Raw genomic sequence first — 17,637 nt, 5'->3', positions numbered from 1 at the left:
CTATAGTGTGAAGATGATAACATCCTCTTTGTCTTCCCAGGACAGCCTAAGCTCCTTATTTAGCAAGTGCCATACTTACAATTCATGCTTAACAATGGTTTTGAACAAATGCACCACATATAAGAAAATGTTTTTAATAGGAAAAAGAGTAACTTGGTTGTAATGACACTAGCTTTCAATGAGTCTCATTGTCTGGCCATTATGACAGTGAGTAAGTCACTTTAGTAGTTTGGCTCCAAAAAATAAATTAATGAAACGACTGTAAGATCTTTGTAGGAGTGATTACTTGTGTGGACAGTGTTATATGCCCAGGTAGCACAAGTTCAAAAATAAGTCATATGTCATATCGAACACTGCAGATATTGATTTATTATCCTGGACCTTTGGCCACAGACCTCTGGAACCATGTCTCAAAACAGTCTTCCACTTCACAGGAAAGTGCTTTAACTCCAAGATTGTCTGTAGAATTACTCTATATAAACAATCTATTCCCTGATCTTATCACGTTATATTTTACAGATTACGTTAAAAACGGCTAAGAAAAAAAAGAATTCTCTGTCCGAGTCAAGGTCATTCCCAATATATCCACGTCATTTCCAAATAAACGCATAAGTCCCTTCATTACCTGAGCCACAGGGAACATGTGAATTGTGCCAAAGCGCAAAGATCTCAGCATGAAAATGCATACATAAGACTACTAGAGATCATTATCGTTTGCACCTATTTTACAGGATTGCCCTACAACAAATAGTCAACTGCTTCATTTCTTTCCCTTCAGGAGCAGGGATCCACACTCAAGCAGTTTGCGGGACAATCAATGAATCTGCAATAAAATACCATCGACAGATAAAGAAACTAATATACCCAGCGGTCAATATGCAACGGTATTGGGTGGTATGGAAACCAGCTACGCTCTTTTCGGAAATCTACTGGTTTTTTTGAAGGGAACGAAAATTTAAAAAAAATGTAATATCTACCTCTATTTCGCTTATAACACAAACCACAGGAAAAAAGACATTAACATAAGTATGAGCCAATGTTTAACTGACGAATATTTCATGGGGAACGTGCACAAAGTTTCCCTAAAAACAGCTGTTCAACAAATGAATTTTAGCCTATGTAATTATTTATTTTGTGTGTAAACAACAATAATATAATTCGAATTATTGCTGCTTGTTTTCTTTTTAAAACATACAACAACAGTTCTAAGAACAATATCTCTTTTTTTTATTATTATTTTTTTTTAGAAATGTATGGTTTAGAACTCATGACAAAGGTTTATTTTCACTTTCAAAACATTCCCAGATTTAAATTAGAAGTCCTCTTCTAACACTATGCTGACATAAATAAAATGGCTTTCAGGGAGGGGACTTGAGAATGGGATGCGTAAAGAACTGTGAAAAAGGAAGCACAAGAACAAACAGCAAGGTGGAGTTGAATACATGCTTAGCTTTTCATTCGAATGCAAATGTAATTTCGAGCCAGGCAGCAGCAGCAGCTCTTACATCACAAGAGACCTTGGGCAACTATTGCTTCTAACCTCCCGGTAACACTGTGCAAATATCAGGTAAGGTACAGATTTGGTTCAAAAGGCCAACAAAAGACTACTGAAGAAAAAAAAAACATTTTGCACTGTTGAGGGAATAATGATGCCTTAAAAAGTCCTCCTTCCAGTGACAACAATAATGTATGTCAGTTACTTTATGGATCAAGAAGACAGCATGTATTCCGGATCTAGAAAGTGCCCCAACAGTAGTCTGCCAATGCAGAACTTTGTGTCTGGTGCAACATATTCGGATTATATGGGATACCACCATGCACCAAGCATGGATAGGCATGGACAGTCTTCAGGTACTTGGGGGTCTCCCTACGGACCCTCAAGGGAAGAATGGAATGGGTATGGCCCAGGACCCTACAACACAAATTCAGCAACAATGTCCAGCATGTCTCCTGGGCAGATGACCTACGACTCCCCAGACTACAGCTCCATGCACCATTCTGGACCTGGGGTGATGCCTCTTGATACAGTAAATATAGTCCAAATATCTACCAACAATCAAAGACACCAGTCTTATGATTGGATGAGAAAAACAATGCACACAAATTCTACAGGTAAGCTCTAAAAAATACATCTAACGAACGCTTATTTTTCACTTCTGGTTTCACTCTGTTATTATAGAATTAATTCAACGGTTTTATTTGCATATAGAAACCAAGTTTATATTATTAACACGGGATTTACTAGGTTGTTGCCTATTAATTGGCTTAAATGGTTTTCTGGCAAGTGACATAATAAGCAAAAGTGGACAGCTTTTTGTACAAATAACCTATTTTTGTGTATTAATATGTACAATTAGGGCTAAAGAGTACGAGGCCTGTTTTTTAAGACTGCTGCTCTTTCACAGGCCAAAGCAGTTCAACAAAATAGCTTTAAAAGAACGTAAGAGTAACCAACAGTTTGCATCTAAAAACTGCTCTGCAAGATGTTCCTCTTTAGTGATCTTCAATTAAGAACTAACTACATCTTGTAAGCTACAAAATATCATTTGGAATATTATGCATGCACAGTTGCATGAAGTAAATAAAACAGCACCTTCCTACAACATATAAAATATAAAATGCAGCATTCCAAAAAAAAGAAGAAGCAGGAAATGCTATGCATCGAATGATCTTTTAGTTACATTTCCAGCTCTTGCTTTTTATTTGTATGACCTATTTAGCAAGGTTTCGACATACAGTTGTATATAAGCATTTTGCTAAGTAAGAGAGAATTATTTTAGCCTATTAAGAAGCTACTGAAGGACACGCTGAAACATCAAAACGGAAGCAGTTTTTTCATTTGACTCGGAACAGATTTAATTTGCTGTAAAAAAAAATGCAGCTTGTTACATACAATCCACAATTTGACTACTACGGTTTACCAAATATAACATTTATCAAATTCTTTGTTCTCAACTTTTGTTGGAATGAAATTAGAAACAGTTACTGAACATGCCATGTTCAATTAAAGACTGATTTTGATTTTTGAACGTATCATAAGAACGAATAAACAGCCATAAACAATTGATTTCCTAGTATAGCATAAAAACAAATGTATTTTATTTTTTTTATAAATACATGGTAGTACAAACAGATTTGACACAAAAATTTTAGATTGAAATGTTTCCAATAATGTTAATATTGGAGAACTTTATATACATATTAAGGGGTGTAATCAAATGTAACTACACAGAGGAAAGGGTAAATGAAGGATTTGCAGCACTAAGCAGCTCTATACAATGATGCGAATGTGAGGATTTTCACCCCATTTTGCATCTGAGACATCCTGTAACTGTACATATAGATTAGTGTATATTAATCATTCTAAATTATAGAATTTATTAGGTCATACAATAATTACCATAATGAACCATTGTATTGTAGACCATCACAATTAGATTGTAAGCTCTTGGGAGCATGGACTCCTTTTCCTAAATGTTACTTTTATGTCTGAAGCGCTTCTCCCCTTTATGTGTTATGTATATTATTTGTTATTTATATGCTTGTCGTGTGTATTACTGCTGTAAAGCGCTATCTATGTACATTAACGGCACTATATAAATAAAGATATAAATACATACATATATTGAAAACAGACACTTTGCCATATCAATTACAGTCTGTGAACTTAATGGTATGCATTGAAATATCAACATTTTCAAAGTGTATCAAAACGGCAATAAAATAAAACAGAAAGAGAATGTGCTCAATCAAGACGCAAGGAGAAAAGTCTGTGTGTTAAGTAATCTTAGCAGTATCTATACAGCTTCAAACAGAGTTATGCTAGTGATAAACAAAGTTGGTTGGATTACAGATGCTTAAAATGTAGTAAATAGTTTATAAGTTTACATGATAATATATTTAGTCAATAAGACAGTTGTAAATATATTTAATATTTGACATATAATCATAAACCTGTTTAACAATGCGGACATTAAAATTGTCTCATACATTTTCAGGTCGTCAGTGCATTTTTTAGCTTAAAATATGCACCTGTATTTAAAAATTCTGTGGTTCTACCAACTGGTGCCACATAATATCACACATCCGCTGCCTTCCTCAGGAAAAGTGAGCAACATGTAACAATGGAACAACACAACTAGTCACTGGGAAAATACCATATACTAAGGAACGCCATCCTGATTTATTTAATTTGTTATCATAGTTTAATCAGATACGAGTACTGAACGGTACTGGGGCTTGTTCTCTAATTATTTAGTGTATGAAAAGGCTGATATTAACTGTTTTACAATGAGTTCAGGCGACATAACCACATATGTAAAAAAGAGGCCATTTGTATTTTACATGGACAAATCACACATGTAGAACAGAAAAATTGAGCAGACAAATGATAACGGTCGCCTAAAAAATAATAATAAAAGGTTTCTAGATATAAACTATAAACTGGATTCTCATGCTAATTCAGTCTCTGTAGAAAGGAGCTGTAAATATAATTTTTCTGGTCTGGGGTTTTGAGGCCTTTCTGTCATATTGAGGTAGAAAGCCCCTTTCACACTTCTTTCCCTTTCGCTTTGATATGCAGCTTTTACTTTTTCCTACCCACCCCCCTTTCTCCAAAGTTATACTGAAAGGGTGCCGATTTTCACACCAAATAAAAGAGGACTTTTATAACCTATGGGTCGGCTGTTTCATCCCCTCTATTCCATCTAATCCTAACTGTATTGACAAAGATTGCAAATCCTAGGAGAAACTCTGGTTCATTTTAACTACGATTTTTACAGGTTCCCTGCTAAGTCAATAGCCTCATTAAATCTTCAAATGAGGCGATAACTGCTATCACTTGTAAAACATAAGAGGTTTATTATTTATTTATTTTATTTAAGAATAGACATAGGTGGTTTTAGCATAACAGTCATAAGGCAACATCATTATTTCAATTGGTTATTTTGCAGCGGGAAAATGCAGCACTGTTAAAGCTTGCAGTAAAAAGAACAATTTATTTGTAATATGAGTGCGTAAAAAATACTAGTCTTATACATCGCTAAAAAAACATGAAAAGCTGCAGTAATTATTAAATGATACAATACTACAGGCCGCCAAGTTGTAACAGTTAAGAATCATTTATACAGTAATAGCTTGTAAAAGTGATGACCGTTATGTTATTTAACCCTGTTTAATGTTCATAGTGTTTGCCTTGCAATGCAGCATACATCCTTTTTAGCAGTGAAGTCACCATAACAAAGTTAATGCATTAAATGCGTAACTACTATTTCTTATTTGCCCATAAATAACACGTTGCAATGTGTGTGGCAAATTATTTAGCAAAAAAAACCTTTGTTTTACAGCAAACTACTTTATTGAAACATACAATTTAAAAAAACAAACTTCTTATGTTGTTTTTGGATGCAAATTTAGGGTAAATGTTTTCTAAATACTCTATAAAAAAAAAACAAAGCAGAAAAAAGAGATATTCCCTGGAATGGTGGATTATTTAATTTTCACCCCTTCCCTTTCTGTGAAGATGAAAGGAAACCTGACATTTGTTTAGGGCTTGTAAATTCCAAACCAATTGGTTTGTGTTCCTGAATGTGCAAGAGTTTCATGATAAGATCTCCTTGTAGCTGCTTTGTATGGCGTGTGCTTAAGTGTTAACACCTCAATTGAGTTTAGAGAACCACTTTCCAAGGGTCTTTGTTTTACAGTTTGTCCCTAAAACATAGATCAAAAACAACCTGGGAAGATCAGAGGGATTTTGCTTTTCCAAAAACAAAAGAAATCTTCCCAATCCATTTAGGACAGTGTTCTAGGCAGACAACAAGTGAAATACAGAAGCATTGAACGATTTAAATTGTGCAATTACATTAATTGAAATTGCTGTAATTCCAAAATATTAACATGCCATTGATTTCAATATTGTCATTTTATATTGGTTTATTCAAATATGTTCAGCCCTATACGAGTTAGACAAATAATTAGTGAAATGTAAATACATTCACACCTGTAAACCTGCTTATAGTTGCTGCACATTAACCTTTCTTTAAATATTGATTACATAATAATTCTATTTAGTTACATACACAAGAATTATATGTATCTCCAAAATCTACATAACTCAGAGACTCTGGTCAGATATCTCAATTATAGATCAATATATGTATACAAGATATGTAGCAAATGATAAAAACAACCATTTAAATGACTGACTGAACACCTTTGCGGTAGGAATTGTTTCCCTGTGCTAATTTTATTTAAATGCATTTTATTCAAGCCAATTAAAAGTATAACCTGTAACATTATCCTTAATTTGTCTTCTGCACTTACTAGGAAAGACCAGGACAAAGGAAAAATACAGAGTGGTATATACAGACCATCAAAGACTGGAACTTGAGAAAGAATTCCTATCCAACAGATACATCAGTATCAGAAGGAAGTCAGAAATTGCACAGAGTTTGGGTCTGTCGGACAGACAGGTACACGGGTTACAGTTTGCTTTTCTAAACTATGGGCACAATTCAGGCTAGATCAGAAAATTGTCATTTTTGTTTTTAAGTTTACCTGAACTACTTAGTCTCCTGACCACCACCGGGGACTAACCCCCGATTCCCGAGGTATTTCTAGTTATTTTGTGCTGGGTTTGACACACAAAAAAGTATAAATATGGCTGCGGGGTTTGCCAGGTGGAAAAACCTGCTTGGCGATCGAGAACAGGTGGACCCTAAAGGTCGGTAGATCACGGATCAGCTCCGGGGGACACCCCTCCCCCCTCCTCCCAGTTCAGGTAAGCTTAGAAAAAAACCACAGGCGGCACAAACTGTTGCTTTAAAGGGGGGCTTGATTAAGTTTTTGCTCCCAAACAGATTTGGATTTTGTGTTCCCACTGTAAGGAAAATAGTTGCCAGTAATTTGCTCTAATTAACACATTTCTTAGCTTTTCTATTTGACCAAATGTTACACTACTACTATAGCCACTCTACATAGCAAAAGCACATTATAGAAAAATATTATGAGTTTCTTTTCCATATTGCCAGGATATCGTGACTCAAAGTTGGCAATTTATTTCAGACCAGTGCTGATAAGAACCTTTTTTAAACTGAAACACAGTCGTGCTCATTCTTCCTATTTTTTTTTCTTTTTCTGAGGTATTCTGGCATACAAAGAAACGGCTTTCTTGCGTACTGATGAAATATTAATTATATAATCTATGAGAAAAGAAGGGGGAAAAAGCACTGTGTGGGATATTTATTAGTGTGCTGTGAATTTCTGTTCTTATGACAAAATATATAGAGAGATTGCACCTTTAACCATGTCTACTCCTCTTCCCAATGTAACTGCTAAAAACAGCGGACCTGAGATAAGAAACTCCACTACTGCTATTAATAACAGTCTTCAGGGAAATAGCTCAGATTTTAGGGTAAACTGTTTAAAATATTTGAGTCACCAAGATTTAACACAGAGAATTATCTACCCAAGAACATAAAATGATGAAGACATGACTTGAAACCAAGGCTGTGTATTTCCCAGTACTGTACTTCTTCCTGATGCAAAACAATGTGGATGATTAACCTTAATGAAATAACCTAATTAAATAGTTTTAAAACCAATTTCAATCGTAATCCCTTTATTGGTGTTTTTTCGAAGTACATTCAGTTTTATAAACATGCCAAAAACCTCTTTTTAAAGTTCTTCCAACCTAATAATCCAGGGGTGGCCAACTACAGTCCTCAAGGGCCACCAACAGGTCAGGTTTTAAGGATATACTTGCTTCAGCACACGTGGCTCAATCAGTGGTTCAGTTGTTGACTGAGCCACTGATTGACCCACCTGTGCTGAAGCAGTGATATCCCTAAAGTCCGACCTGTTGGTGGCTCTTGTTATGATCTGTTGATGCTGGTTTTCTGATTGACACGTGTGTGTGTGTGTGTGTATATATATGTATATATTTATTTTTGCGTAGGAGTAATAATGCACCTTTAATACATAATCTTATAGCCCTTGAAACTGCTAAACGTTGTCGCCACTTATCACCGAGCACTTAAATAAAATATTAAAAAATGCGTCTTTGATTTCATTGTTGTAGGTAAAAATCTGGTTCCAGAATCGGCGAGCCAAGGAGAGAAAATTAATCAAGAAAATTGGACAGTTTGATGGTAGCATGGGCTCTGTTCAGAGTGACTGTGGGTCAGTCAGTCCAGCAGACATGTCTGGTGGTTTATACCCACAACCACATGCAATGAATGAATTGCAGCCAATAGGCAACTTGCCGCAGGTTGCCGTATCCCAGTGACCTACAAGCCAAACTAAAACATGGAGGCAAACGGTTCTACAATCACATTCCTTGGAAAATGTCAGCATGAAAGAAATGTTTGTCATCGGGAAAGCCATTACTAGCACTGGGGTTTGGTTTAAACAAAAGACTGCAATTTAGGACGTGACTTTTGGATACTCAAGAAGTTGCTCCACGCTGACCCTGTGGATATGAATCAAGCAATTCAGTGCGTGTGCAAAATATGAAGACAGTCCTCTGGTGTATTATATTTAAGTCATTGTTTTGCGAGGTCAAGCTATGACAATGGAAGGCAACCTGGGGCTGAAGGCATGAGTATGACCCCCACGGAGTAAACCTGCAAAACCCTCAACCTGTCCCAAAATATGTATTATGACTTTTGAAGCTGTTTTTATACGCACATGTTTAAGTTACTACACCACAAACGTTCGATAGCTATTTCTCAATTCCATACTAGTATTTTGTTTTGTAACAAAATGAAAAGTACACGCGTGTATCTTGGGATGATGACTGGTGTCTGACCATAACGCAGGGGCGGGCAACTCCAGTCCTCAAGGGCCACCAACAGGCCAGGTTTTCAGAATATCCCTGCTTCAGCACTGGTGGTGCAGTCTTTGACTTGAGCCACCTACGCTGAAGCAGAGATAGCCTGAAACCCTGACCTATTGATGGCCTTTTGAGGACTGGAGTTGCCCCTGCCTTAACGTGTATGTGATTTTGCTATTACATGGACTGTTTGTAAACAAATTCACAGACAAAACACAAAGCAACTTGAACATTTTGTGTAAACAATTAGATTTAGTATGTTCAACACTATGCCACTCATTGTAAAAAAACAAACAAACTGCAGTTTCAAATCATATGCTATAAAACAAGGACTTTGCTCTTCTCTTTCTATGTAGTTAAATAAAATGGTAATTTCTGTTATCACGCTACAGTGCTGTATATTACTGAGCTGCTATCTTGATTTCACGTATTATCATGGCGATAGTATGATACATGTATGGCTTGTGATTTGTCTTTATTCATATCTCTATATTACAACCTACATGATTTTATCAGTTGCCAAACACTGGCTATAGGCATGTTTCTTAAATGTAAGGATTATAACGTGTGCCACAATTCCTTTGTGGACAAAACATGCTAAATAAAAACAGTTTAAAAAACAATTAGCATAGTTTATACAATCAATAGAAGAACAGAAAAAATAATCCGTGGTTGGGCTTAATAAATCTCAACTAATAATAGCATGTTCTTGTATAGCGCTGCTAGTTTTTTACGTAGCGCTTTACAGAGACATTTTGCAGGCACGGGTCCCTGCCCCGTAGAGCTTACAATCTATTTTTTTGTGCCTGATTCACAGGGAGGTAAAGTGACTTGCCTAAGCTCCCCTGCTTCAAACTCAGTGCCAGTCAGTGTCTTTACTCACTGAGCCCCTCCTTCTCCCTACTGAAAAGGTATACTGATATAAAGTAACAAGTGGAAATTACTACCCTTCTGATTTATCTAATAACTGCCTTATAATTAAGGCTTTATTGATGCATCTGTGGAATTGCTGTACCATTTGTTAATAAGAAAGGTATATATTGGCTCCTAACTAGCCCCAAGTATGTTTAGTTGCACAGTGCTAAACTCGAGACATACAGATGTAACCGCCGTTATTGCAACCCGTGATACACTGCAGCAGGGCATACACAACGCACCCGTGATACACTGCAGCAGGGCATACACAACGCACCCGTGATACACTGCAGTAGGGTATACACAACGCACCTGTGATACACTGCAGCTGGGCTTACAAAACGTACCCGTAGTATACTGCAGTAGGGCATACACAACGCACCCGTAGTATACTGCAGTAGGGCATACACAAAGCACCCGTGGGAGAAGTAGCAATATAGGAGTCTACCAAAATAAATATGCCTGCTAAAATATCAAATAGTAGCCCCCATTTACACCAAAGGGCTAAATTTTTACACAGAATTTGTGAGTTTATCACTAAACATTACTTCACATTTAAGTTATATTTAACAGAGTTACACAATATTACGATTTATTTTTTACATATACCATGGAGCAATTGCGCTTCAGCATATCTAAGAAAACTATTTTTGAACGGGGGAGCTCGTTGTCTGAGAGCAGCACCTTTGCCAAGAGTCGTATTCGTATAACTACTTTAATTTGCATTATCCCTTGTATCACAATCGTATTCTTTTTTTTTTTTAGCTTTTTTACCAAAATAAATATGCCTGCCAAAATATGAAATAATAAAGCAGTCTACCTAAAGAAATAATGTGGTCACATACAGTAAAATAATGAAACAGGCTTGGGGTATGAGAGCATTACAGAGTTAAAAAAAAAACACATTATAATGTACCTTAACTGTCTGCAATTTAGATGTTAAATTGATCAGGACACTACTCCATCATAGGATTCAAATAAGTAGTAAATGTTAACTACTCACTAAGGAAGTAGTTTGTGCATGCCCCTTTTGTAAAGAAATAATTTAGCTGCAAATATTTCTCCAATTGGAAGCACCCACAATTTTCAAATAACTAAAGACTATACAAAATAAGAATAGAAACCCCAAAATAAAAAGTACTTGTATTCATTTAACTCTCCTAATTTAGGCCCATACTAAATGGGAGTCTGGCGTGCTAAGCATAGCACCTTTTAGTGAATATGGGCCTTTTAGAGAAATTATTTGAACGATTTTGGAGGTAAAATAGACAGAAGATAGCTGGAGGATTTATCTAGTTTACGTTATCAAGTACAAGACAACTAATTGATGACTTTGAAGATGTGAATCCGTGTTATCTAGTGCACTGGAATTATGTCCCTAAAGGTTGCTATGATTCCATCCACAGGTTTCTAAGTACACAGAAGAAGATGTGTATCTCGGTTTGTATCTACAGAAATGTACAAAGGTTAAAGTCTAAACCAAATGGAATAAAACCTTTAAGATCATTAACCCTAATGATCCTGAATAACTTTCTGTGATCTTTGTTTTTCACAAAGCTGTGCAAATTTGCGGAACCTCTTATGAAAAGCTACTTGCTTCCAATCTTTTAGTGCCAGGGTCTTTCCTTGTGTTTTTTGGGTGACCTGACTAAGTGACGGTGCCTTATTCCAAACACAGGATAATTTTGGCAGAAATTGAATATATATAGTTACCCCACGGGATATCACACATCTAAGGATGCTTCTGGGTGTAATGACAAAGCAGTATTTTAAGAATAATATCGAAGTTCAGTTTCATCCATTAATTCATTTTTGTATTGTTCAAAACTCTAGTAGCCGTATTGGTCCTGGAGAAAACCAGATTCGATTTAGGCTTGAATACCTTTTAGTGGACAGTCAACTTTTTCCTAGAGGAAATTATAGTGTACAGCAGCAGTCTCCAACGCAGTGCCAGGGGGAACCATGACACGCACCAAGCCTTTTCTGTGTGCCCGCCAGGGACTGCCCACAGGAGGGGAGAGCCGGGACAACTGCTCTCCCCCTTGCAGGGGACCTGGTCTCTTTCACCCCCATTTAGCGGGCCCGACCTCTGGCATTAGCACCGCCCCCCGAGCCAGATGTTGGGCTATTTGGCGCGGCACCAGAGTCATGCGGGGGAGAGAGATGATGGGAAGAGAGAGAGGTGGGGGGAGAGAGGTGGGGGCGTGTGGGAGAGAGAGGTAAGTGTATTTTATGTGTGCGCGAGTGAATGAATTGGCTGGTGCCCGCCACTCACTCCTGAACTCTCAAATGTCCTTGGGCACTAAGACATTGGGGACCCCTGGTGTATAGTTTTCAAAACCTCATAGGTTTATTATTCGAGTGCACTGTGCACAACCTTCCACAATATGCAGAGTAGAAACACTTACCACAAGGAAGAAGTCGTGGAAGTAGGACATAGCAGACTGAGACTTTACCTATAAAGACAAGAGAATATTAAGAGAACATATATAATCACCATACTTTGTTGTAAATGGAATATTACTGCATATACCTCACATTAGGGAGCTCAGATAAAATGTCATTAATTGTCAAAACCATAAAGGGTAAACGAATGAAACTTTATTTGGTAAATAAACACCTCACATTTACAAGGTACGTGTTGTATGATTTGTCAGGGGACAGAATGCCACTGGTCAAAGCCAGAACAATATTATGCCATGTGAAACTTAGCTTAAAGCTGCAGTTCAAGCTGCCGTTAAAAAAAAAAAATCCCATTTAATATGTGCATCAATACAATCTGCACATTGACAAGCGATTAGCTAAATTGACAATCGATCCGTTCTCCTGTAATCGATCACTGCAGATTCGGCTCAGGAGTTCTTTATATCACTGTTAGGGCTGCAGAAGATTACCCAAGATGCAAAGTTCTGTGTGGAAGATCATGTGACCAGGCAGGCACTAGATACAATTGGCACACTGCTAGAAAGAGGGCAAAAGGGAGTGTGCCAGAGCCTGTCTCAGAAGAGGAAGGGGATGTGACTTTGTAAATGGTTGCTATAAAAGTATAGCCATGCATAATAATGGTATATTTCTTTCCTCTCTGTTGGCAGTAAGTCCTGATAAGTACGGGTATGCCAGCAGTAGTTATGGAGGTTTTCCCTCACACCATGGTGGGGTGCCCTATGTAAGGAGGGGAGTGGCTGTATGCTCTGAGTCCCTGGATAGTGACATCAGGGATGCGCCTGCCTCCTGAAGTATATAAGGCACAACACAGTTAGTTACAGTTGTTCTAGCAGCTGTGGAAGTTTGTTGGGAAGTTGTATTTTCCTGCATAAGGGATTGTAGGAACACTTTGTGACCCTAGTGAAGTAACTAGCGGTCCAGGTTGACCAATCGGCCTGTCAAGCCACTCTGTGTCCAGGGACTTGGCACAGAGAGGATCTCCCTAGGAGAAGAGGGAATCCCACTTCAATTTGGAAGGGCGTACCTGGCGAAGGGACAGCACGGAGAGATGTGCGGCTAGAGCCGGCAGCTGCATGGGGCAGTCTGCTACATCACCGTCTACAATAAAGATGACCTTGTTAATGAAACCCCCACTGTGTGAGTGTGAAATTACTCAGCAGTGGATGGCACCACCAAGAAGGAGTTCCTCACCAGGACCATCTCCCTGCGGAAGCACAGATCCTGATGAGGTGGAGGCGCTGCACATGATGTAAGTTGAACTCGCACCCACTACCTCAGCTACCTGTCCTGCTGGAAATCCCCTAATAACATCAAGCGGGAGACTCAGGAGTCCTGTTGCCTGCAGGTGCACCACCAAACACAAACACGTAATGGGGGTTGGTTGCTAGAGTACCCGGGCCAATGTGAGATTGGGGGGGGAACCCGTTACAGAAGCATAATATAACAAGCATTTTTTATTACATTAAAAATGTAATTCAGAGTTGTTGTTTTTTTTTGTTTCTTTAAATGCTACAAGTATTTTCTCATCGTACATCACTGATTTATTTTAACAAAAAACACACGTAGGATATTGCATGGACTGCAGCTTTAAAGTAAGGCTTCAGAATGGGAAATTACTATTAATCGGGTAACAATTAATATTTCAAGATCAAGATGTTCAAATGGGACATACGGGGGGATTCCAATCATTATAATAATAATAAAATTCATGATTTATTTATAACGACACCTGTGTTAATCACATATAAAAAAAACAATTGCCAAACGAGGACCAGATTTTTAGCACTAAATAGTGAAGCACCTTTTAAATGTTGCATGTTATTAATACCATTTGCTGCAGCTCAAACATATTTGTGTGCTATGGCAAATATTTGCTTTTCAAGATTGACCCAACAGCTTTGTCTCAGAATCGTCCAGAAAAATATGTCTAAGAAAACAAACATACAGTATTTCTTTATCTACAAACTAGATAAATTGTGACAACGCTGCCATAAAAAGGGGAGGATGATGAACAGGTCAAGTTAAGTACTGGAGTTCATAACTAGCTTTCATCTTCAGCAATACCCGGGTTCAGATTAAAAAATGTAATTCATTAGCACACATGTAAAAGTGACTATATCATAGATACCAGCTGTATTTTGAAAATATTATTAATTTTCACGTAGACACACATGAACAGTTTTAAATTCACAATATCACTTAATTATACTTTAACTAAAAGAGAAACTCAGATTTTTAAACATTGTATGAATTTATCTACTATATATTTGTGAAATCACTGTATGTCTGCGTCCCAAGGGTCAATCGCATTGGACCTTGGGCCTGTCACTCCGGCTCAGGCCATGCCCGCCCCCGCACACCTCTCATTGGCCTACGTCCAACACCAATGCCACACTGTCCCACCCCTCACTGACTCTCATTGGCCTGCGTCCAATGCCCGCCCCCGCACACCTCTCATTGGCCTGCGTCCCACCCCTCACTGACTCTCATTGGCCTGCGTCCAATGCCCGCCCCCGCACACCTCTCATTGGCCTGCGTCCCACCCCTCACTGACTCTCATTGGCCTGCGTCCAATGCCCGCCCCCGCACACCTCTCATTGGCCTGCGTCCAACACCAATGCCCTAATACTTCCACACTGTCCCACCCCTCACTGAGTTTTGGGAACGCTTTGCTTTTGCAACACCTAATCCTCTAATCCTCAACCTGCTCTGGGGCCACGCTTCACAGCTATCAAAACCTTCACGTCTGCTACCACAGACTGCCGAATCAGTTACAGAATCTACACACAACGCACAAACACAGCACACACACACATTCACACAACACCAAACACTGCAGACTGCCTCTTCAAACCCCCCCTCCCCTCCACGCCACACATCTCCCTCCCGCAACCGGACCGCGAGGCCGCGGCCTCCACTCACACACCATGGCAACGATGTCCCTCCCCCTATCCCGCTACCTCACACAGTGTAGCTCCCGCGAACCGCACAGCACGCCTCATCTCCTGCACCTCACACAGCTCCCTACCGCAACCAGACCGCGAGGCCCCCTACCCCGCTACACCATGCCACCAATGTCCCTCCCCCTATCCCGCTACCTCACACAGTGTAGCTCCCGCTACACACCACTCCCTCCCGCTCCATTCCCTCCCCGGCGGGGGAACAGGCAGGCTGCCACGCGGCGCCTAAGATGGCGGACCCCCTTCCTCCCTCGCGCTCCATTCCCTGCCGCTCCACTCCCTCCCGCTCCACTCACCACCCTCCCGCTCCATTCCCTCCCGCTACACACCACTCCCTCCCGCTACACACCACTCCCTCCCGCTACACTCACCTCCCTCCCCGGCGGGGGAACAGGCTGCCACGCGGCGCGTAAGATGGCGGACCCCCTTCCTCCCTCGCGGCGCCGAGTGAGAAGATGGCGGCGGCCGGAAGTACAGGTAGGTGTCGCGTGTGTTGCTCTCCCACCTCCCCCCCACCTGCAGCGCCGCCGCCGCACAGAACTGAGAAAGGGCGCATCACGGGACTGAGACGTGTGTGTGTGTGTGTGTGTCACTGCCCCCCCTCCTGTCCACTGCCCCCCCTCCTGTCCACTGCCCCCCCCTCCTGTCCACTGCCCCCCCCCTCCTGTCCACTGCCCCCCCCCTCCTGTCCACTGCCCCACCCCTCCTGTCCACTGCCCCCCCCCTCCTGTCCACTGCCCCACCCCTCCTGTCCACTGCCCCCCCTCCTGTCCACTGCCCCCCCCTCCTGTCCACTGCCCCCCCTCTCCTGTCCACTGCCCCCCCTCTCCTGTCCACTGCCCCCCCCTCTCCTGTCCACTGCCCCCCCTCTCCTGTCCACAGCCCCCCCCCTCCTGTCCACTGCCCCCCCTCTCCTGTCCACTGCCCCCCCTCGCCTGTCCACTGCCCCCCCTCTCCTGTCCACTGCCCCCCCCCTCCTGTCTACTGCCCCCCCTCCTGTCCACTGCCCCCCTCCTGTCCACTGCCCCCCCCCCCTCCTGTCCACTGCCCCCCGCCCCCCCTCCTGTCCACTGCCCCCCGCCCCCCCTCCTGTCCACTGCCCCCCCCTCCTGTCCACTGCCCCCTCCTCCTGTCCACTGCCCCCCCCCCTCCTGTCCACTGCCCCCCCCCCCCTCCTGTCCACTGCCCCCCCCTCCTGTCCACTGCCCCCCCCTCCTGTCCACTGCCCCCTCCCCTCCTGTCCACTGCCCCCCCCATCCTGTCCACTGCCCCCCCCTCCTGTCCACTGCCCCCCTCTCCTGTCCACTGCCCCCCCCCTCCTGTCCACTGCCCCCCCCTCCTGTCCACTGCCCCCCCCCCCTCCTGTCCACTGCCCCCCCCCTCCTGTCCACTGCCCCCCCCCCTCCTGTCCACTGCCCCCCCCTCCTGTCCACTGGCCCCCCCTCCTGTCCACTGCCCCCCCCTCCTGTCCACTGCCCCCCCCCTCCTGTCCACTGGCCCCCCCTCCTGTCCACTGCCCCCCCCCTCCTGTCCACTGCCCCCCCCTCCTGTCCACTGCCCCCCCCTCCTGTCCACTGCCCCCCTTCCTGTCCACCGCCTCCCCTCCCCCCTTCCCACCGCCTCCCCTCCCCCTTCCCACCGCCTCCCCTCCCCCCTTCCCACCGCCTCCCCTCCCCCCTTCCCACCGCCTCCCCCCCTTCCCACCGCCCCTCCCCCTTCCCACCGCCTCCCCTCCCCCTTCCCACCGCCCCCCCCCTTCCCACCGCCCCTTCCCACCGCCCCCCCCCCCTTCCCACCGCCCCTTCCCACCGCCCCTCCCCCTTCCCACCGCCCCCCCCCTTCCCACCGCCTCCCTTCCCACCGCCTCCCCTCCCAACTTCCCACCGCCTCCCCCCCCTCCCCTTTCCCCCCTCCGCTCCCCTTTCCCCCCCCCCTCCGCTCCCCTTTCCCCCCCTCCGCTCCCCTTTCCCCCCCCCTCCGCTCCCCTCCCCCCCCCCTCCCCTCCACCCCTTTCCCCTCCCACACTTCCACCCCTTCCCCCCCCTCCTCTAACCCTTCCCCCCCCCCCCTCCTCTAACCCTTCCCCCCCTCCTCTAACCCTTCCCCCCCCTCCTCTAACCCTTCCCCCCCCTCCTCTAACCCTTCCCCCCTCCTCCACCCCTTGCCCCCCTCCACCACCCCCTCCTCCCCTTCCCGCCGCCCTTCGCCTTCCTGCCCGCCTTACCGCCTCCCCACCCCCGCCTCTGCCTTTCACCCGCCCTTACTCCGGCCGCCTCTGCCTTTCACCCACCGCCTCACAGCCGCTGCACGCACTCAACAGACACCCGCCACACTCGACACATACCTGCCGACACACACACCTGCTGCCTCCCGCCCCTACGCACCAACATCACTGACCCACCGCCTCACACCCTAGCAGGACCCCCACTCACAGACAGCACTCACAACCCACGCGCCACCCGCCGCCTCACACCCTAGCAGGACCCC

General features: G+C 43.1%; 1 protein-coding gene and 1 long non-coding RNA gene across 2 annotated transcripts in view; one reads left to right on the top strand and one right to left on the bottom strand.

Annotated features, from left to right (window-relative positions):
• LOC142467613 (uncharacterized) overlaps positions 1-17,637 on the bottom strand; it is a 28,586-nt gene that overhangs the window by 9,776 nt on the left and 1,173 nt on the right. The window contains exon 2 of the long non-coding RNA XR_012788439.1: positions 12,154-12,201. This is a non-coding gene — a long non-coding RNA (uncharacterized LOC142467613). The remainder of the gene's footprint in view (positions 1-12,153; positions 12,202-17,637) is intronic.
• Positions 1,385-9,211, top strand: CDX4 (caudal type homeobox 4). The gene is made up of 3 exons (XM_075573533.1): positions 1,385-2,112; positions 6,325-6,470; positions 8,078-9,211. Exons 1-3 carry the CDS (start codon positions 1,686-1,688, stop codon positions 8,282-8,284), a joined length of 780 nt encoding a protein of 259 aa, XP_075429648.1. The 5' UTR covers positions 1,385-1,685; the 3' UTR covers positions 8,285-9,211.

Source organism: Ascaphus truei, chromosome 16 (genome assembly GCF_040206685.1).
Source record: "Ascaphus truei isolate aAscTru1 chromosome 16, aAscTru1.hap1, whole genome shotgun sequence".
Taxonomy (NCBI): Eukaryota; Metazoa; Chordata; class Amphibia; order Anura; family Ascaphidae; genus Ascaphus; species Ascaphus truei.
Note: the sequence above shows the minus strand (reverse complement) of the source record. Positions and strands in the feature narration are given on the sequence as shown.

Bases quoted from the DNA above. Each gene is read 5' to 3' on its own strand.
- CDX4 (XM_075573533.1), top strand. From the start codon at position 1,686: ATGTATGTCAGTTACTTTATGGATCAAGAAGACAGCATGTATTCCGGA. The intron at 2,113-6,324 runs GTAAGCTCTAAA...TGCACTTACTAG, and splicing joins AATGCACACAAATTCTACAG to GAAAGACCAGGACAAAGGAA. The intron at 6,471-8,077 runs GTACACGGGTTA...TCATTGTTGTAG, and splicing joins TGGGTCTGTCGGACAGACAG to GTAAAAATCTGGTTCCAGAA.